General features: G+C 38.3%; 1 protein-coding gene across 19 annotated transcripts in view; it reads left to right on the top strand.

Moving 5' to 3' along the window:
- Nucleotides 1-22,461, top strand: part of Atad2b (ATPase family AAA domain containing 2B) — a 168,161-nt gene that overhangs the window by 60,441 nt on the left and 85,259 nt on the right. For all 19 annotated transcript variants that reach the window (XR_015453239.1, XR_015453238.1, XM_087216627.1 and 16 more), the window contains 6 exons: nucleotides 9,332-9,407; nucleotides 12,615-12,713; nucleotides 15,309-15,420; nucleotides 17,421-17,536; nucleotides 18,465-18,639; nucleotides 21,675-21,763. Coding sequence is in view for 17 of the 19 variants with exons in the window: in XM_087216627.1 (XP_087072753.1) it covers nucleotides 9,332-9,407; nucleotides 12,615-12,713; nucleotides 15,309-15,420; nucleotides 17,421-17,536; nucleotides 18,465-18,639; nucleotides 21,675-21,763 (667 nt within the window). In the remaining 2 variants the exon portion in view is untranslated. The remainder of the gene's footprint in view (nucleotides 1-9,331; nucleotides 9,408-12,614; nucleotides 12,714-15,308; nucleotides 15,421-17,420; nucleotides 17,537-18,464; nucleotides 18,640-21,674; nucleotides 21,764-22,461) is intronic.

The raw sequence follows: 22,461 nt of genomic DNA on the forward strand, positions 1-22,461 counted from the left end.
CCCCAGCCTCCCAAGTGCTGTGATTACAGGTGTGTGCCATGATGCCCATCCTTTACTCAAAATTTTATGCTTTAAAAGAGTGACTGATTCTCTAGAAAGGGAATATCAGATGTCTCACTAGAAGCTGCCAAAATGTGCAGGTACCCTTCTACTCCAGTGAGAAATCACTGTCTCATATATCCCTGTGACTAGTGAGAGAGGAGGTTTGGTATAAACAGTTGGGAACCATTGTTCCAGATAAGTTTTCTTTCTTTTCTTATTTTTTTTTGGTATGGAGAATTGAACTTGGGACCTTGCGCTTGAGAGGCAGGCGGCGGATAATTTTTCTTTTTGAGATTAGGTCTTGGTATGAGTTCAGCCCAGCCCTTAACTCACTATGTAGCCCAGGCCTGCCTCAGACTGCTGCCTCAGCCTTCTCAGGGCTGGGATTATCTAGATTTTGTTTTTAAAGATATCTTTATTGAAATATAATAGAAATATATTCCACTGTGCATATTTATAGTCTCAGGGAAATTTTATAATTTGTTAAGTATGTCCCTATTAAACTATCACTATAGTCAAGATACTGAATATGTTCATCAGTCTCCCAAATTTCCTTATTTCTATATATAATCTACTCTTTTTTTGATTGTGCCTCCTTCTCTTTTAATCTTTAGGCAACTGCAGATTTGATCTGTTTTCTTTCACTTTAGATGCAGTTTATTTATTTATTTTGGGTACTGGAGATTGAACTCAGGACCTTGCGCTTTCGAGGCAGGCAGCGGAACCACTGAGCTAAATCCCTGGCCTCTTTTAGATGCAGTTTATACAATTTTCTCTAATTTTGTATAAGTGGAATTATTCAGTCTTTCATTTAGCATAATTACTGTAAGGATTCATCTACCATATTGTTGCATGTAACATTAGTAGGTTCCTTTTTATTGCTGAGTATGTATCTTTTTTTTTGGTATTGCTGGGGATGGAACCCATGGCCTTGCTCTTCCTAGGACAGTACGACTGAGGTCTATCCCCAGCTGCTGTCGTAATTTTTTTTTTCCTTAAATTCTTTTATTGGTACATTTTAGGATACAATACATTTACATTTATCATTGGGTGCTTGTACCTGTACATGATGTATCTTGGTTCTTATTTTTTTCCCCATTACCTGTGTGCCCTTCACCCCCTCCACCCTTCCCTATTTACATAGACTTCATTTCCATTTTTTTTCTTTTCTCATAATTTTTCCTTTCCCTTCTTTCCTTTCCCCTTCCCCTCCCACCACGCTTACCCCTTTGGACCTTTTCTTCTTATTTCAAATTATCAGTTATTCATTTTAATCCTTATTTACTCTTTCAGTTTCTCACACTAGAGATACTATTCAGTATTTACACATGTGTATCCTATTTATTTCACTTAAGAGTATGGCCTCAGTATGCATCCATTTAGCTGTAAATGTCTCGGGCCGGGGATTTAGCTCAGTGGTTCTGCTGACTGACCTTGAAGTGCAAGGACCTGAGTTCTGTCCCCAGTACCAAAAAAAAAAAAAAAAAGAATAGCTATAAATGTCTCTAGTTTCTTGTTCTTTATGGCTGAGTAGTACTCCATTGTATAAAAAACCCACATCTTTATCCAGTTTCCAGTTGATGGGGACTTGGGCTGTTTCCAAGTGTTAGCTATAACACACTGTGCTGCTATAAACATAGGTGCACATATATCACTGTGGTATGAGTCTTTTTTTTTTTTTGGTACTGGGGATTGAACTTGGGTCCCTCTGCTTGTGAGGCAGGTGGCAGAACTACTGAGCTAAATCCTGGGCCCCAGGTATGATTCTTTTAATTCTTTTGGGAAAATACCCAGCAGGGGAATAGCTGGGTCAAATGGGACCTCTAGTCCTAGTTCTGTGAGGTATCTCCATACTGATTTCCACAGTGGTTGCACCAGTCTGCACTCCCACCAGCAATCGAGATGGGTTGGTTCCTTTCCCCCCACACCCCCGCCAGCATTTGTTATTGGTTGATTTCTTGATAGCAGCCATTCTTTGTGGGGTGAGGTGGAATCTCAGTGTTGTTTTCATCTGAATCTCTCAAATGTGGTGTCATAATTTTTTTATCCATTTATTTGTTGATGGACATTAGAATTATTTCTAGGTTTGGCTACTAGAAGTAAAATTGTTACAAACATTTGTGTGCAAGTGTTTCATTTTTTTAGTAAATACCAAGGAGTGTAATGGGTGGGTTTTATGATTGTTTAATTTCTAAGAAATTGCCAAACTGTTTTCCAAAGTGGTTGTACCATTTTCTTTTTTTTTTTTTTTTGGTACCAGGGATCGAACTCGGGTCCTTGAGCTTGCGAGGCAGGTGGCAGAACCACTGAGCTAAATCCCCAGTCCAATTTTACCATTTTCAATAAGAGCATATACTCCATATCCTTGTCAGCACTTGGTGTGGTCAGTGTATTTAATTAATAGATTAGATTATTTATTGTAGTTTTAGTTTGCATTTCCTTAGTGATATCGAGTATATTTGTATGTGCTTATTTGTCAATGGCATATCTTTGAGGAAGCATCTACTCAAATATCTTGTCCATAAGTCCATTGCTTGTTTTCTTATTATTGAGTTTTGTGATTTCTTTTCTGTTTGACGAGTTGTGAATACTTGGGATTGAACATAAGGCTTTCTCACTGCACTACATCCCAGTTCTTTTTTGTTTTTAATCTTGAGAGAAGGTCTTGCTAAGATGCCCACAGAGGGCTTGAATTTGTGATTCTCCTATTGGCATTATATGTTTGACTGAGATTTCTCATATATTCTGGGTATATATCATATCTTTATTTTTTTTATTTTTATTTTTTTTTGGTACCAGGGATCGAACTCGGGTCCTTGTGTTTACAAGGCAGGTGACAGAACCACTGAGCTAAATCTCCGGCCCTATCATATCTTTATTTTTTTCCCATTTTTAGTTTTTATTAGTGCATGTTTGTAATACACAATGATCATATTCCTGTGGGGAGTTGGTACATGTACATGACACTTCTTAATTCTTTTTTCATCCTTTCTCCTCCCCTTCTGATCCTTCCCCCTCTCTATTGCTTGGTCACATTCCTGTTTGCAAACGATCCTATGTTCTGCATTTTATTTATATTTTGGGTTTCTTGAATAAGAGACTGTTTGTGTAAGAGGGCTGGGGATTTAGCTCAGTGGTTTCTCTGCCTGCCTCACAAGTGCAAGGTCCGGAGTTTGATCCCCAGTACCAAAAAAAAAAACCAAAGAGACTATTTGTATAAGAGACTTTATATAAGAAACTATGCACTATTTTAAGCTTTTATGACTGATTTATTTCACTTAACATTATAGTCTCAAGGTGTATACATTTTCATGCGAATCAGATATATTGCTTATCCTCCTTTTTGACAAAGTAGTGCTCATTGTATATGAAGACTATGTTTTCTTTATTCATTCATCTTTTTTTTGATACCAGGGATTGAACTCTGGTCCTTGTGCTTGTGAGGCAGGGGGTGGGTGGAACTGCTGAACTAAATCCCTGGGCCCATTCATCTTTTTTTTTGCCTTGATTGGTACTGGGAATGGAACTCAGGGCCTTGCACTTGCCAGCCAGGTGCTGTGCTGCTGAGCTACATTCCCCGCCCATTCCTCTGTTGATGGACATTTAGGCCACTTGTAAGATTTATCTGTTATGAATTGTGCTGTTATAAAGCATGCTTTGTGGGGTAGTACATGGTCATTTTGGAGAAAGTTCCATGTGCTGCTGAGAGGAATGTGTGTTTTCTTACTGTTGGATGAAATACTCTGTAGGTACCTATTCTCATTTGTTTAAAGGTTTGGTTCGACTTTGATTTTTCTTTTTTGATTTTTTGTCTAGTTGATTTATTTGTGATAGTGGGGTATTGAGGGCCTCATAGTTGTGTTGATGTTTATTTGAATTTTTATGTTTAGCAATGTTTGTTTTATGAAGTTGGGTGCATCAGTGTTGAGTGCATATATATTTATAATTGTTATGTCTTGCCATTGAATTCTTCCCCTAACCAGTATGTAATGACCTTCTTTGCTTCTTCTGATCAGTTTTGGCTTGAAGTCCACTTTGTCTGAAAAAAAAGCGTAGCTATTTCTGCTTATTTTGGGGCTCCTGTTGCATGGAATATTGTTTTCCATCCTTTGAATTTTTAGTCTGTGAATTTGTGTGTGTGTGTGTGTGTGTGTGAATTTCTTTTTGAACTAAGTGTGTTTCTTATGTAGAGCATGCCATTGGATTTTGTTTTTTGATCTAATCTGCCAATCTGTGTCTTTTGAGTGGGAAGTTGAGACCATTCATATTGAGAGTTATTACTGAACTGAACTGATATATTTAGTCATGGCATTATTTTCCTGTTGCTCATTCTTTTTATTTTATTCCCTTCTGCTTAACTGCTTACCGTACCTGTCATATTCATTCCATTAGACTTGTCTCTTTCTAGGATATCCTTGAGAATTTTTTGTTTTTGTTTTTGAGATGGTCTTATTATGTAGTTCAAGCTGCCCTTGAATTCACTCTGTAGCTCAGGTTGGCCTCGAACTTGGGGCAGTCCTTCTGTTTCAGCCTCTCAAGTGCTGGGATTATAGACATGCACCGCCATGCCCCATGAAAATGCTAGTTTGGTTGTCATGAATTTCTTTTCTTTTTTTCTTTTTCTTTCTTCCTTTTTTTTGGGGGGGCCTACTGGGGATGGAACTTGGGACCTTACGCTTGCAAGACAGGCACTGGAACCACTTAGCTAAATCCCCGGTCCTTTTTTTTGGTTTTTTGAGACAAAATCTCACTATGTAGTTCAGGTTGGCCTTGAACTCAGAATGTAGCTCAGGCTGGCCTCAAACTCTGTGGGATCCTTCTTCCTCAGCCTCCTGAGTGCTGGGATTACTGGGCTTGTCATGAATTTCTTAAGGTGTTCTTTGTCATTGAAAGACGTTATTTTTCCATCAATTTTGAAAGATAGTTTTGTAGATTATATTGATCTGGGCTGAAGGTTAGTTTTTATAATTTAAAAAAATTTTTTGTATGTTTGTTTTTTGAGACAGGGTCTTGCTGTATAGTTCAGGCTGTCCTTTAGCTTACCATGTAGCCCAGGCTGGCCCCAAAGGTGAAGTGATCTTTGTCCCTCAGCCTCCTGCATGCTGGGGTTACAGGCATGTGCTACTGTCCCTGGGAAAAAGTTATGTTCTGTTTGGGCTTGAAAGTCTTCAAGCTGTCCTGGCTGGCCTTTAAAATTTTTGTTGAGAGGTCTGCTGTAATTTCAATGGTTTTACCTCTATAAATGATTTATTGTTTTTCTCTAACACCTTTTAAGATTCTATCCATGTGTTGGACTTCTGGGATTTTGACTATGATGTGTTGTGGAGAAGTTCTTTTCTGATTGTGGCTGTTTGGGGTTCTATATGCCTTGCTTAGCTGTATGTTAAATTCTTTCCCAATGTTTAGAAAGTTTTCTGCTATTATTTCTGTAAGCAGTTATTTGTGCTGTCTTCCGATTTTTTACTAATTCCAGTAATCTTAACTTTCTTTGTGTCATCTAGCAGTTGTGAGATCTGTTTTCTATTTTCTCTTACCGTTTTTAAAGTTTCTCTGAGTGTGTGATCATCTGCATCAACACTGTATTCTAGTTCTGACACTCTGTCCTCATTCTGGTCACTTCTGCTGCCCATGCTTTTAGTGGAAATTTTGCCTCCTGGATTTCTGTTTGATATGTTTTCATGGACTTGAATTCTTTGCTAAACTACTTGTTCATGTTTTGAATCATTTAGTTTAGCTCACCTAGCCTTTTATTAGTGTCTCCTGTAAGCTCACTGATCATTTTCTTTATAAAGTTCATTATCTGTTTAGTTATATCATCTTTTTTGTTTCATAAAAAGAAAATATAATTTTCACAATCAGGTTTATTACTTTCTCCACGTAAGTCCTAAGGCAAATAGAAAAGTTCTTTTGAGTTCACTGAGCACCTTGTTGGTCTGTTTTCTTTTGTCTTTTAATTAAGCTATTTGACTTTCGACCCCCCACCTACTTCAAGGCCTGTTGGATCAGTTTTGGAGGTCAACACCAAAATCTGATCCATGGGGCATCAGTAGGAAGGAAAGAAATCAAAAGTTTTTGGTGGCATTTTGTTGCCTTGTTTTCTTATGTTTCTGTTTCTGTGCGTGTGTGTGTGTGTGTGTGTGTGTGTCTGTGTCTGTGTCTGTGTGTTTCCATTTATAGTGGAAAGACTTCATTGCTGTTGAGGAGATCTCCTTAGTGTCTGCTTTCCAGTGTTCTAGTGGTATGCCCTGAGCATGGCTAACTACTAGGCTTTTGCCTGTGTCCTAAGGTCTGAACTCTTCTATTACTCTGAAAGCGGGAGAGTACAGTGTAACTGACCTAGCAACCAGTTCTCCAGAAGCATCTTTGTTGATGACACAAAGATAAACTAGATATGGGCATATATAGTAAAAACCAATAAATAGCAATAATTATGTTACCCTGTCAGTGGCAACAAGATCAGGAACAATAACAGAATCAAAGACACACTGGTTATTGACATACCGGTAGAACCAATAAAAGCTATCACTGTACCACCTTGACCAATAGAAAAGAAATCTTGATTGTAATATAGACACAAAGATAAACCAACTATTGACCTATAATAACTGTTAAATGCTGCAAGTATATAACCATTAACAAAAGAAATGAATTTACCAACAATAACAGAATCAACTGAATATCTAAAGATTAATAAATCTTAATAGTAATTCTAGTAAAGTGGAGAAGGGGAAAATAAAAGAAGTAAAATTTAAAAAATAAGAAAAGGAAGATGAGAGAGAAAAGTGAGAGGATTCTATTAAGGAGTAAAAGAAAATGAATAGTATTAGATAAGAGCAACAGCAAATAACAAATAATAAAAAGAATAAAACAGAGATAGAAAAAGTAAAGCAAAAGAATAGAAAAATATTAAGAGAGGAAAAAGACAAAAAAACCTTCTCACTCCCCCCCAACCTCCAGAAAAACCAATAAGAAAAAGAGAAATGAATCCAAAAATATTTTTCTGTGTTTTTGAATGAGTTGTTTCAAGGCTGTGAAGTATTGGAATCTACCAGAAATGGGGCAGGGGTAGTGAGACACTACTAAAACCAACTTTGTTTCTACATTTAGGTTTTTATGTACAGTGCTGAGTCCTGCTTGCCTTTCCTGTTGGGCGTGGTTGGTTAGTGGTGTCCTTCCTATGACTGTTCACTCCAGCTGCTCCCAGTTTCCGTGTCCCTACTTGCATTCCAAGTCATGGCTTTGTCACATAGCTTTCTGGCCTGTGGGTTTGTGAAGTGCCCCTTGCTCCAGAGGCCCCTCTGTCTGTATACCCTAGGCCGTGACAACTGTCTAAGCTAAGGCTGCACCTGATTGTGTTGGCAGGTGGGGAAAGAAATGGACCACTGAGCTCTGTGTTGGGTATAGGCAGCAGGATGGGTGTGTTTGTGGGGGGCTCAGGCAATCCACTGGGCCAGCACTTTCAGACCCAGCTCACTCTCAAAGCCATGCATGACCTGCCTGGTTTCTCATCTTGGAGGGTGGAACACCCATGTCTTTGACCTGAGCTTAAACTCCTTAGGGTATCTATTTGCAGCTTACACACTCTTGACTGCCTCTTGTGGCTGAATTCCGCACAGTCACTGTGGCAGGGTGACAACAGAAACCCTGATATAATTGTTCTATACTTGTACTGTAGCTCAATTAACCCCCTCCCTAATGGCTCCTGATTAACCACTCTGCAATACGGTGGCTACTGCACTCTATTTTTTTCCCCACCTCTAGTCTGCCATGCAAAAGGAGTCACTTTCAGAAAAAAAACCCTATGCTGTTTTTGCAGTTCATAATAACTGGACTTGTCTTGGAGCTAGTGCTGCAGGCCAGAGGTCTGTTGTTTTATCATTGAGCTGCTGACCCTCTTCACTAGTACCTTGTGTTATTGGAGACTATAGTCCCCCTGCCTATGAGCCTGTGAGGGTTAGCTTTCCACAATGCTTTGTTCTTTTTCTCTATGTGTACTTCATTTCTCCAGCTTCTCTGTAGTTTCTAGTTTTTCTGTCAGCTCCCTCTTGATTCTTGGAGATTGATTTTTTTTTTTTTTTTTCCTCTACTGAATTGTTTTCCAGGTGTCTTGATTCCAGGTCCCATTAAGGCTGTATTGTTTTTTTTTCTTTTTGGTACCAGGGATTGAACTCGGGACCTTGCGCTTTCGAGGCAGGCAGCGGAACCACTAAGCTAAATCCCCGGCCCAAGGCTGTATTATTTCTCTGATTTTTCTTGATCCTTGTGGTCATGCATTCATGTCTGTGTATTGATGTAGTCTTCATAGCTTGACTGTGTCTGAGAACATCTTTGTGAGCATGTCCAGAGGTTTTGACTGGGCAGATTGTTTGATGTGGTTACTAAGCCCATGACCACTGCACCTGTTGCAGTGGTAGGACATACCCTAACTGAGACTATCAACTTAGTGATGGACCAGAGCTCCACAGCCACCTCTGCTGGTGGAGTGCTGGGGTACACCCCGACACCATGGCTGCTGAGACTCATGCAGCATCCAGGAATGCCGAAGCCCACAGCTACTGAGGCCTTCCTGTCGCTATTGGATTTTGGAGCGCCAGCCTGGTATAGTTGGATAGCAGTGTTGTGGGTTGGAATTTGAATCCGTCTTGTAGTGGCTGGTTCTGGGGTGAGTCTACCAGGTAAGTTCGCCTGTACTAGTTTGGAGTTGGTCTGAGGAGTCCTGCTGATACTTAACTTTATTTGGGCAGGACTTACACTGGGGATGAAGGCAAAATCCTGTGTGTGCTTGCCTCTCTTTCTCTAAGTGAATTGTATTCCCATTCATGGTGTGCTGCCTGGGATTGGAGGAGGGTCAATCTGGGTAAAGTAAAACCCACCTTCCTACCCCTTCCAATGCATATTTTCCTTTTATTTTGCTGTGTCCAGGTACTATGACTGTAACTGTTTTCCTTGGCTCTTGTGAAGGTGTTTTCATGTGTGGATAGTCATTCAAATTGATGTTTTCATAGGGGATGATTGTTGGATAGGTTTTTTTTTGTACTCCTTTCTTTAAAAAAAGTTTTTAATGGCTTAGGCGTTTGGTATTATACCTTTGAAATCTTTGTCTAACTCAGAGTCCCAGATACTTAAGTTAACATTTATTTAGAATGTTTACTTACAACTCATGAACACAAAATTTTTTTTATATGCTTTCAGACAATTTGGAATTCACATAATTAGGTCTTATTCCTATTAATACTCCTTGTTAATTTATTATTAGTTATTTTTATCTTATCCTGTTTTTTTCTTTTAGTACCAGCTCATCAAAAAAAGAGGGAAAACACACTGTTTGATATTCACAGATCTCCAGCAAGAAGAAGCCATATCAGGTACATTTTGTTTGGTTTTAAAAGAAGGAAATATATTGAATATGTTCATGAGAGAATAGGAGACAAATTGTGTTTTTCTTCCCTTCCATCCTCTCTTCTTTCTGTTTTGTTATTAATGATTAATAATTATGATGCTATATGTGACTGTTAACCTTTCAGGTTCCCAGTCTGCCTATTTTTTTTTTAATTGATGTAAGTAATATGCTTGCTACAACTGCATATTTCTGTGGTCTCTTGTAGAGATCAAGTTACTGAGTGTAGCATAACTAGGGAGAGGCAGGTTTGGGAATTAAACTTCATCTCTTTTTTGAGGAAGTTGGCTTTTCATCCAATTTATTAATTAAATTTTTTGTAGTTAAGAGTCTCACTAGGCAGTTCAGGCTGTCCTTCAGCTGATATATAGTCCAGGCTGGGCTCAAACTTGGAGCAATCCTCCTGCGTCAGCTTCTTGAGTGCTGAGATTACAGACATGTGGCATCATGCCTGGCTTTAATTATTAATTTATATCACTATGGGGTCATATAAATTTATTTCATGCTTTGGATTATAATGGCAGACTAGTTTATTTTTGCTCAGATTGTTCTTGCTTTGGCCATTGAGAGCTCTTTCAGATTGGTTCCTGTGTCACTTTGACATGCTCTATCCTCTTCAGTTTTGAGCACTGCTTTATTTTCTGGTGTTAGAACATGCACTAGACTCATCATGTGTATTCTGTGCATCAGCTGTTTCTCTAAGGAGACCCAGTTCCATTTGTTGGACAGTGACTTTTAGAACTCAGTGTCTGGACATTGGGAAGGTTGCTGCCCTTGGGCATCGTTACTTCCAGGAGGTCTCTGCAGACAGAGCTCATATGGCTTTGATTTTCATCTTCTTAATGACTAATGATGTTACACTGTTTCATGTCCTTATTGGACATTTATATCTTCCTTTCAACAATTGTTTATTCTTTATTTTTTATTTTATTCTTTGAGTCAGGGTCTTGCAATATTGTTCAGGCCGGCCTCGAACTCTCTGCCTCAGCCCCCTGAGTGCTGAGATTATAGGTGTGCACCACCAACCCCGGATGTTTATTCATATTTTGTGCCCACCCTCCTTTTTTTTCCCCTGGTACTGGGGATCGAACTCAGGACCTTGAGCTCGCAAGGCAGGTGCGGTGAGCTAAATCCCCGGCTCTGTGCCCATTTTAAAGTAGCACTGTCTTTTTATCATTGAATTAGAAAAGTTCCTTTTTTGTCTTCTTCCTTTTCCTGCAGTACCAGGGATCGAACCCAGGGCCGTTATACTGAGCTACATCCTCAGCACCCCAGCACCCACTCCTCTGCCCCTTTTTATTTTTTCGGCAGCGTCTCACTAAGTCAGTGAGTTACCCAGGCTGGGTTCAAACAGGAGCATCACCGAGAGTTCCTGGCCAACCTGAACTGCATAGTGAGACCCTGTCTCAAAAGTAAAAAGAATCCCTCGTTGTGAAGATTTGCTCCTATGATTTCTTCTATGCATTTATGGTTTTGCCTCATATTTTGGTCTTTGATCAATTTTGGGTTAATTTTTGTATATATGACTTTTCTCCTTTTAAGTACTCTGCTTTTTTGGTATTACTATTATATTTATTTCACCTAAAATGTTACAAATCTAGCAAACACATTGTTAGCCTTATTACTTTATATAGTATTATGGCTTTAGTAGCTGAAAGAAGAAAAACAATCAAGTGTATGTTTGTATCTTTTGTTATATATTAACCAGAAAGCTTATTTGGGTTTCTTATTTATTTGCGTTATCATTTGCAGTCATTTCCTTAGGGCAATAATAGGTCTTCTGGTTGAGGCTGGAGAGGACAAAAACTAAGCAAAAATAGGAGTTGTAGATTACGAGTAAATGGGTACCCTGAGCACTAGGTCTTGATGAAGTTGAAGTGAAACAATTGGTATGTTAAGTAGTTAAGTTCACAGAGCAAGGGACTGAATTTTAACACTACATCTGGAGAGCAGTGATAGCAGAGCCAAAGGGAGACAATGGATGTGGGACATATTTAGTGGGGCCCAGGTGAGGTGGGTGGAGGATCCTGAGGTCCAGGCGGACCTTGGACTTACTGTGTAGCTCAGGTTGGTCTTGAACTCTTGGAGATCCTCCTCAGCCTCCTAAGTGCCTGAGATTACAGGGGCGTGCCACCACACCCTGGGTTAGTGTTGTTTTTATGATAGTATTTTCTAGTTATCTTAGAAATGTCATGGATTGTATAATGATTTGCCATTTATTAAGTACTCTTTCTTAGGATTTACTTTAGCTTGATACTGATTATAAACTCCCCCCATTTGGGCTCTTCAGTGGTGGGGCAGAATTTATTTTAATAGGATAGTGGCTTAGATACTATTGCTTGAATAGTTACAGTAAGTACAAAACTTAGTAACATCTAGGGCTTGCACACCTAAGCAAAGGAGATGAAGGCCAATCCACTGATGGGTATCTGAACGTCATTCAAGAGCATATAGAAGCATACACTGGAGGAGAACTGAATTGATTTATTTGAACCATGTTCCTTTTGACAAACACTGCAAGACCTGGATAAGACTTTTAAATTTTAATTAATTAATTAATTTTCTGGAGGTAGGGTCTTGCTGTGTAGTGTAGGCTGGCCTAGAACTTGTTTTATAGCTCAGGCTGGCCTCGAATGGGTGATCCTCCTGCCTCGGCCTGTAATCCTGAGCGCTAGGATTACAAATGTGTCCTTCCATGCTGTGCTATTACTTTTTAAAATTCAAATAAGGTAGAAGTGTCTTAAGTGGAAAGTGAGAGTCTATATTCCTATAAACAAGTATATTATTTTCTGTAGTTTTTTAAGTGTCTGGGCTGTTTCTGATTATTTGGGACAGGGAAGCTTTCTCTTCTGTGACCCTAACGTTATTTATAAAAGTGATAGATATTCTGTACATTTGGATGCAAATTAAATTTGTTTGAATACCTTCCTGAACTACTGTATTTGAAAAATTATATACTTCTGTCCTGCTTTTATTCTTTTTCCCTGGAGAACTTTCAATCTTTATACTTTGTTAGATGTGAACTGCATGAGGACAGAAATCTTAGTATTTGCTGGCTGAATGTTCTGAACTAGTCCAAGATTTAATGCTGATGAGATATAATGAGCTGATGAAGACAAACTGTGTTTCTAAAAGCCACTTGCTACTGTGCTGTTAACTTTGCTGTTTTCAATAGAAGAAAGAAGCATGCCATTCATAGCAGTGACACAACGTCTTCTGATGAAGAGCGCTTTGAAAGGAGGAAATCAAAGAGCATGGCAAGAGCAAGAAATAGGTTAATAAACTTTTTAATGTTATTTCTATGTTAGGTAAAAGGAAGAATAGTTTTGTTTTGGGGGCACAAGTTTCTTATCTGTATTGGCATTTTCCTAACGTGGATGTTCAGTGTATTTTCAGACTTGAGTAATGCAGTGATTGGTTCTGCTTTTAGATGGTAGAGTCGAAATCTAAACTTGGGAAATGTCTCCTAAATTGCTTAGTCTGTAGGTACTCATGCTTAAGTAAGTAATGTGGGAGAGGCAAAGGAAAGACAGCAAGGGGTGAGAGGCTTTCCCATCCTGTGTGGCAACAGCCACCTTTTCCTTTGAATGCTCCCTCTCGCCCACCTTCATTTAATGAGGCTGGTTTTATAATAATACAGCATTTACACTAAGATATGATTTCTTTCATTTTTTTTGGTACCGGGGATTGAACTCGGGCCCTTGCGCTTTTGAGACATGAGGCGTAACCACTGAGCTAAGTCCCCGGCCCCAGGATATGATTTCTGACAGAATTATCTCAGGAGCCTTTGGATTTTTCTTGGAAAAGTTTGCTTTGTTTTTATTGTTCATTACTTCTAGTGTTCTTTGCCGAATTAGGGGAATTGACTAATTATTTCATGGCTCACTGAAACCTCAACAGATTTCCACAGAGAAAGTGTCTGTATTTGTCTAATAAATAATCAAACTGTCAAATAATTCATTTTTTAAAAATTGAGTTAATTTCTAGCTCATATTTATAATAAATTGCGTTAAAAAGCTTACATTTAGCAAAGTATTCCTATAATTGGCCTTATGTATGTATTGTAGAAATATCAAGTGTTTAGTGAGCAGGTCTTGGCTCAGGCTTGAGTTGGTGTAGATTGTATGCTAAAAAGAATCCCTTCCGGATGATGGAAAGATCACGCAAGAGTTTATTTGTCTGTGTATTGTCTCACTCTGTTGCCCAGGCTGGCCCTAAATTCTGTCTCAGCCTCTTGAATAGCATTTTTTAAAGTTGGCAGGGATGGGGATTGAATCCTGGGCCTTATGCATAAGTAGGCACGTGCTCTACCACCAAGTCACCTTAGGCCCTATTTCTGAGTAGCTGGGGTTGTAGGCACAATCCAGTGCACCCAGCTAAAATCGAAATAAAAGAACTTACTACTGATTACATTTAAAAACTATTTTCATAGTTAAAAGTTTGATGATGTTTGGGTTAAAGAGATGCTCTTGAATTAAGAAATAAAAGAATCTTGGGCCGGGGATTTAGCTTAGCGGCATCATGCCTGCCTCGCAAGTGCAAGGTCCTGAGTTTGATCCCTGGTACCCCCCCCCCCCAAAAAAAGAAATAAAAGAATTTAAAAACTATTTAATCTGAACTGTTCTGATAATTTACTCTGGAAAAATTTTTTAAAGCTATAAATTAGGACTCAGAAATGTCAGTGACATTAAATTCATCATAGAAGGTAGTTTTTTGTTTTTTTGGTGGGGTTTTATTTTGTTCTTTAAAGACAGGGTCTCACTATATAGTTCAGGCTGGCCTTGACCTCTCTAGGTAACCTAGGCTGGCCTCGAACTTGTGGTGATCCTCCTGCCTCAGCCTTCAGAGTGCTGGGATTACATGCATGTGCACTTTGCCTGGCGAAGCTATCGTTTGTTAAGGCTATTTATATCATATTTTGGTGTTTACCTGTACGGCTGTATTTTCTGTTACAATAATGAAGCCAGGCATGGTGCTGCATGCCTGTAATCCCAGCACTCAGGAGCCTGAATCAGGAGAATCTCCACAAGTCTGACATCAACCTGGTCTACATAATGAGTTCAAGGCCAGCCTGGACTATACAGCAAGAACTTGTCTCAAGATAAAAAAGAAAGAAATCTTTGAGGATTTCCTTAGCTCATAGTCTTGGAAGCTATTCAATCCATACAGCATAATGCCAGCTCTGGTGATGGCCCTCTTAGCTGCATCACATCATAACAGACAGATGGATCATGTTAGGTGCCCACGCAGGAGGGGGAGATCCCCTGGGGAGGAAGGAAGCTACAGACGCAGGCTGGAAGCTAGCTGGTCTCACAGGAGTTCTCTGAGGATGTGTCCCCAGTGAGAGAAGATGCCTGGCCGGGCCCCGCTGCGCACACTACTGCACTGAGGACCAAACTTCCCACACTGGGGTGGCTTTTTGGGAGCCAAAGTGCAGCTAAACCATAGCATTACCCAAAGAAAGTTTTCTCAGAGGATCCTACAGTTAAAATAATGCAGCGTAGGATTTAGAGAGGTAGATACCTCTGTTAAGGTAGTTGTGCAGATGATAAAGCTTTTCTCAAGATACTGTGATCTAGAACTGTTTTGTTTTTAATATGGGATATCAATTATGTTGTTTCTTTAAATTGGAACAGTTTGAACATTTTGAGCAAATATATTTAGTGATCTTGTTTGCTTTATCGAAGAATAACTTTAATTTTGGTCAGTTGAATTCAGGTAAAGAATATGAATGTGAAATTCATTGATGTTATTTTTTGGGTTATGAGAAAAAGCAGAAAGATGAAAATATATCAAATATTTCAACTTATTTTGACATTAAAAGGATGAAACTTTTAATGCTATTAACTTGGACTTTTATGAATTTCAGATGTTTGCCTATGAACTTCAGAGCAGAAGACTTGGCTAGTGGTATTCTCCGAGAAAGAGTGAAAGTGGGTGCCAGCTTGGCTGATGTTGACCCAATGAACATTGACAAATCAGTAAGTTTTGTAAATGTTTTTCAACAAGTAGCTTTTTAAAAAAAGTTTTTCCTTGTTCCTGTAGCAACACATGGTAAGTCGGGTTTTTCATTTCAGGGTAATTAGAACATGTAACAGTAAATTAGGCTGAGAGGGTTATGAGGGGCAAGGCCCCATGAACCATGATACAGCACGGACTATGGTATGAAACTGCTTAGTTTTATAATTCGATTTTTGTTTTAGGTGGCTCACTCTGGCTGTGAGTTGTTACTGAATTTAAGGAAGGGAGGCTGCTTTACAGAGATTGGTTTAGCTGTCATGTGCAGCCCAGTAATCACAATGATGGTCCTGGTGGAAAGTAAGGTAACAGTGACAAGAAGGAGATGGATGGAGGAAATTGAGGAGTGAACTCAAATATAACAATTTGATAGGTTAATCGCCTTTGGAGAATGATAAAGAAAAACAAGGTGATATTATACAGGTTTCTGGCTTAGTGACTAGATAATGGCTGGGCTGGTTGGATAGCAGTACCTGCATTACTGAAGAAAGGTACATAAGAGGAGGAATAGTGAGGTGGGAAGATGGTTTAATTAGTTGTAAACATTTTACATGTGTTAGTGGCATGCCACAAGAAGTAACTTAACAGGCAGTTAGTTATTTAGGTTTGGCATTAAGGCAGAAATGTCTGGGCTAGAAATTTAGGTATAGGTTATCAGAGTGAAGATGGAAAATGGATGAATCTACCCAAGGAGAGTTCGTGGCATCAAAAGAGGCACAGGATGTAGAGCACATGATTATTTCTCACTGTTAATAATAGTACCTTATTTTGGAACAAGATTACTGCATAACCAAAAACTTATTCGATATTTTTTCTTGTTCCCATTCATCTCTATATACAACATAATTTAACTGATATTTATGTGAAAGATTTAAAAGAAGTTATCAAATAGAGATGCATATCTCTTTACAAATGAAGTTTTTAACAATTTCCCTCTGAATTTAGAGCTTAAAATGTTTGTCTTATTTTATTAATAAGGACCTAAGGAAATTTCAGAGTATTAAATATGTCCAGAATCCCTAGAAAATAGTACATTTTCTCAGTGGGCCTTTACCTTATGGCCATTGCTTGTTTGGTTTATCAGTGCCTTGCTCTCTTGTTCTGTGAGATTCCCATGTGTCTGCCAGTCAGTCAGAAGAACTCATTGCTTCAAGTCTGGCATCATGCACAAGGTCATTTGACTTTTTACACTGTTTCCCAATTTACTCAGGATTTCTCTATTCATGATAACATATTCATTATAAAACATTCTCAGTACTGTAACAAAAGTCTTTTAGCTGTTTCAACTGTTGCAGTTGAAAAGAACAGTTCTTGTGATAGATCAGTGTTTCTCTAGCTGTTTTATCATTGTTGTCCCATTGAGAAAAATTAAATTTTCCCCTAATTAGAGATACTAAATATTAAAGAATATGGTTTTTTGTGTGTTTTGTTTTTTGAGACAGGGTCTCACTGTATAGTTGAGGGTGACCTTGAGCTCATGGCAATCCTCCTGCCTCAGCCTCCCGAGTGCTGGGGTTATGGGCAAGTGGTGCTGTGCCTGGCCAAAGAATAAGATTTTGCCAGGTTAGATTGAGTCTTTGCCGGCCAGACATCATTGCAGTCATTAGTATTTTCCTGCCTTACTCCTGAACCAGTTTTTGCCCTGTGGAGACAATATTGCCTCGCTGAGAATGCCTGAGATACATAGTGTTCTGAGGGCCACTCAAACTGTTCGATGTAACATATTCTGGAGATCTTGTTCCTGAGTTGTGCATCTAAAGAAGGGTACTTCATTTGCCCGGACTGAAATGTAAACTTGAATTCTATTGTTGGTTTTACTTTTGTATACTTATTTGTACATAATTATGTCCAAAACTCCTGCTGCAAGCAAGTATTTCTGAATCATAAAACTATTTCATTAATTTAGAAAATTCTATGAAACATAAAATTATTTTATAATAAAGACTTTTCTTATTTTTCCAAGGTGCGGTTTGATAGCATAGGTGGATTGAGCCATCATATTCATGCACTAAAGGAGATGGTAGTATTCCCACTTTTGTATCCAGAAATCTTTGAAAAATTTAAAATTCAACCTCCACGGTAAGGAATGTTGTAAAGTGTGTTCCAGACATTTACATTTGAGGATTTAGGAATCAGGTACAAGAAGAGATTCTTTATATAGGCTGTGAATATAGAACTGGATTGCCCAAACAGATTTTCCTGAGTTTGGCTTTCTGATAGCATCTAGTTTCATGCTACATTGTTTAGTGTTGGAAGCACAATTTTATTGGGACGTTTTGTTGATATGGTGAATAGGGATTTTTGAAGTAGGACAGGGTAAGCTTGACAATTTACAGTAATTTTATGATCAGATCGTGCCTCATCATTAGGTGGTTACCTAGTGAGCTCTTAGAAAGTGCTGAAAAATTATGTTAAAATTGGGCAGAATAAAAATATCCTGAAGGTATACAATATAGACTCTTAGATTTAAGCTTATAAATACTTCCACTGAGGAGTAATTTCTATTCAGATTTGATTCTTATTTTCCATGGAAAATCTTATTGAAGAGTCATCTTCTACTTTGTTTTATTGTTTTAGACAGAATCTCACTGTGTGAGATGGCTGGCTTTGAGGTCACTGTGTTGCCCAAGCTGGCCTCAAGCCCCTGAGCTCCAGTGATCTTTCTGCCTTAGCCTCTGAAGTGCCTGGGAGTACAGGCCGCTCCACTTTGAGTATTTCTATGTGATACATTCTAAGGTTTGAAATTTGTGGGTCATATGGAAATATTAACAATTTTGATAATTTTGCCAAATGGCTCTGTACTTTTAACTTTTTTACCTACCCAAGCTTGGTTCTCTGAGGTTTCAGCAAAGTGAAACTTTTGTTTATGTACAGGAAAGAGCTTTATCAATGCCTAATAATTACAGTATACACTAACCCACAATTGTATAGGGAAAGGGCATCCTTTTAAATTGGTTATCGTTGGTGATAACATTAATTTACCTTTTCTGATTCTTTATTCCTCTAGGGGCTGTTTGTTTTATGGCCCTCCTGGCACTGGTAAAACTTTAGTTGCCAGAGCATTAGCTAATGAATGCAGTCAAGGAGATAAAAAGGTGGCTTTTTTTATGCGAAAAGGAGCAGACTGTTTGAGCAAGTGGGTTGGAGAGTCTGAAAGGCAACTCAGGCTCCTTTTTGATCAGGTAAGAACAATCACCAATTCAACAGTTTCTTTTTTAGAACCAGAAGAGGCAGATTTTCTAATTGGTGCATGAAATTTGGGATCAAAAATCTCAAATTATATACTTTAGGGGTACAACCGTCCTCATTCGTAGAGAATTGGGTTTTGGGATCCCTGAGGACACAAAATGTACAGATACTGAAGTTCTGTGTATAAAATAATGTATTTACATAGAGTCTGCACATCCTTCAGCATGCTTTAAATTCTTACAGGATTACTAATACCTAATATAATGTAAATAGTTGTATTGTTCAGGGGGTAAAGACAAGGGGAAAAAATGTGTATGTTCTATATAGATGCAGTTGTTTTTCCGTCAACATTTTCAATCCTTGGTTGAATCTGAATGCAGAACCCATGGATGTGGCAGGCTGATTCTATTCGATAGCAGTTTTACTAGTCTTTTGAATATTTATGATGATTCAGTTAAACTGAGCTATCTTCCAGGTATATTAAGACCATGTTAGGTGCTTTTGAGGAACCAGGTGTAATTGTTAGATTATAATCTGTATAATTGTTTGATTATAATCCAGTTGAGGAAATACAGTGGTACCTTAGTTCACACACTTCTTTCCATGATTCTGGTTGTAAACTGAGTTGGACAAGAACAGAATCAGATTCAGTTGTTAGGTTCAATGTTGACCTTATAGAGCAATTTGATTCTGTTCTCTTCCAGTTCAGTTTGCAACCAGAATCATGGAGAGAATTGAGTTCGTACTGCTGTAGTACAGGCATAAGATGCTAATATTTATGGAGGAAAAATTCACAAAGCAGTATATTGTTTATTTTTATGAGTTCTATATTAGTTTTTGTCACTGTAACAAAATGCATGAGATAATTACTTTATAAAGATAACAGGTTTGTTTTGGCCAATGGTGAAGGAAGGTATATAGTTCATGACTGATTGTGTCCTTTGCTTTAAGCCTCGGATGAGGCAGTGTATCATATAAGAGCGCATGGCAGAGCAAAACCTCTCATCTCATCAGCCAGGAAGCTAAAGAGGAAGAGAGAAAGAATCCAGGGTCCTAGAATCCTTTTCAAGGATTCTGCCTCCAAAGCTCAGAACCTCCCACTAGGCTCACCCCTTAAAGGTTCCACTGCATCCTAACTTAAGTACCATCCTGGTGACCAAGTCATTAAGACATGGACCTCTGGGGGATGCTTATCTAAAATGTAGCAAGTTGTCAATATGTTGCTGGAAGAATTGCAGAAATAAATGGTTTTAAAGGTAGAATGAGGTGAGTGAATGTTCTGTAGGCTATTTCTACTATTTGTATTTAAGAGTAACTTTTATTTAATTCTGTTTTTATTTTTTGGTACCGGGGATCGAACTTGGGTCCTTGCATTTGCACAGCAGGCAGCGAAACCACTGAGCTAAATCCCCAGCCCTAATTTTGTTTTCTTTTTTGAAACAGGGTTTCACTATGTAGTTCAGGCTGACTTTGAACTTACTATGTGGTCTAGGCTGACTTCGAACTTGTGCTGATCCCCTTGCCTCAGCCTCCCAAATATTGGGATGATAGGCATGTACCACTATACTTGGCAAGAGTAACTTTAAAGATGTAATTTTCTTTCTTTCTTTCTTTTTTTTTTTTTTTGTTCCAGTGCTTGAACTCCGGACCTTGCGCTGGTGAGGCAGGTGCAATGCCACTGAGCTAAATCCCTGGCCAAAAAAATGTTATTTTCTGAAGTTGGGCATGGAGGCACATGGTAGACCCAGCTACTTGGGAGGCTAAGGAAGGCGAATTGCTTGAGTTAAGGAGTTCAATATCAGCCTGGACCATATAGCAAAACCCTGTCTCAAAAATTTTTTTTTTACTCTTCACTTTATAAAAATTAATTGTAGTATAAATTTACTTATGATTATTTGAATTAGTGAAGGGAGCCTATCATATTTGGCAGTTCAGTTCATAGTGATTATGCCTAAGAAAATAAATATAAAGTACAAAATGATTTCAAGCATTTCTTGAGTGTCAGATTTAGTTGTTGTTTATGAAAGTCCTTTGTAATTGTTTAAACACTTTAAATTTTATTGAAAATTATTAATAACCACTAAGTTCTAGATAATATATTTAGAAAGAAGAATAGGTACAGTGTTTACCTTGAACATGTTCATTGACTAGTGGCAAATCAAACAGTTATCTGAACACTTCAAGAGCAGTTAATAATAATGGAAGAATATAAATACAAAATAACATTAATAGAAGAGGGAAGAGCTGGGAAATGCTGGAGTATTGTCCAGTGAGGTCATTTAACCTTTTTTGACAATTGTACTTTGTAGTCATTTTATGCTGGGGGATACAAGTACATTTTTGTTTCATTTAAGCATTAAGTCATGTAGCTTTCTTTATCTAAACATTTTATTTCTGGATCATTGTTTTCTTTTTTTTTGGTACCGTGGATCGAACTCAGGACCTGGTGCTTGCGAGGCAGGCGGCAGAACAACTGAGCTAAATCCCTGGCTGTATCATTGTTTGCTTGATGAGTAGGGCTAGATGAGATATTTGCTTTTATTTTTAAAAAATTGCTGATAGTTACAACTTTTTTAAATGGTAAAGGTAAATCTCATTTATATTGAAGCTAATTGTGAGATATATATATGCTAGGTCTGGAAGTGTAGCTCAGTGGTAGAGTATGTGCACAGCACACATTAGGCCCTGGATTCTGACCCCAACACTAGACCAAGCAAACAGGTGTAAAAAATTGTCACGTGGTAAAATGAATGTGTGTAGTATGATATCTTTCATGTTTAAAAATATTATTTCCGTTTGTATGTTTAAATATGTTCAGAAAACTGAGTAAACTGAAAATGGTTGTTGTTTACTGGGAGGATCCCTTGTGTTTGATTTGGATGGTAAAGAGATTTCCTTTTGGCATGTACTCTTTCATACCTGCTGCATTTTGTACTGTTTGCTTATATTACTTTTTAAGAAAATACAGTAATTAAATTAAAAAGTGAAAATGACTACAATAAACAAACATTTACTTTCTTTTTACTAGGCATATTTGATGAGACCTTCTATAATATTTTTTGATGAAATAGATGGATTAGCTCCAGTTCGCTCTAGTAGACAAGACCAGATCCACAGGTAATTTTTCCTTGTTTGGCTATGTTGACTTTTTTCTCTTTGTCTTAGTATTTAGCCTTAGCTGTTGGCTAAATGCTATCAGGTTAACAAAGACTTTTAAAATTTAACCTGTTTCCTTGAGAAATACTTCTTTCACTTAGCACAGGGGTCTGTAAGCCACATCGTGTAGGCCAAATCCAGCCCGTGGCCTATTTTTGCAAATAAAGTTACTTGGGAGCACAGCCATAGGCATTCTTAATGCATTGTCTGTGGTTCCTTTTGTGCTATAAGAGCAGATGTATGAGTAGTTGTGTCGGAGTTTTATGGCTTGCAAAGCTTAAAACATTTACTCTTTGCTCCTTTACAGAAAAAGTCGCCTGATTCTGAATTTGCATAATGCTCTGAGATGTATCTGTCATGTGTGCTAATATTTTGTTCTTACTTGTTTCTCACTGATATCTGCCCCCCAGCCCCCCATACTGGGGATTGAACTCAGGACCTTGCACTTACAAGGCAGGCATGGTGCCACTGAACTAAATCCCCAGTCCCTCACTGATACTCCTTGATGTTTATGTGTATGTATGTTCCTCAGTTTACTTATCTACCATCAGATGGAGATTTAATCTTTGGCTATTATGATGATGATGCTGTGACTGTTGGTATACGTGTTTCTGTGTGAAAGCGGAATTTCCTTTCTGTTGGGTAAACCCCTAAGAGAG

The sequence above is a fragment of the Heterocephalus glaber genome, unplaced genomic scaffold (assembly GCF_053883595.1).
Source record: "Heterocephalus glaber isolate CG9 unplaced genomic scaffold, H.glaber_assembly_v1.0 deba00001457, whole genome shotgun sequence".
Classification (NCBI taxonomy): Eukaryota; Metazoa; Chordata; class Mammalia; order Rodentia; family Bathyergidae; genus Heterocephalus; species Heterocephalus glaber.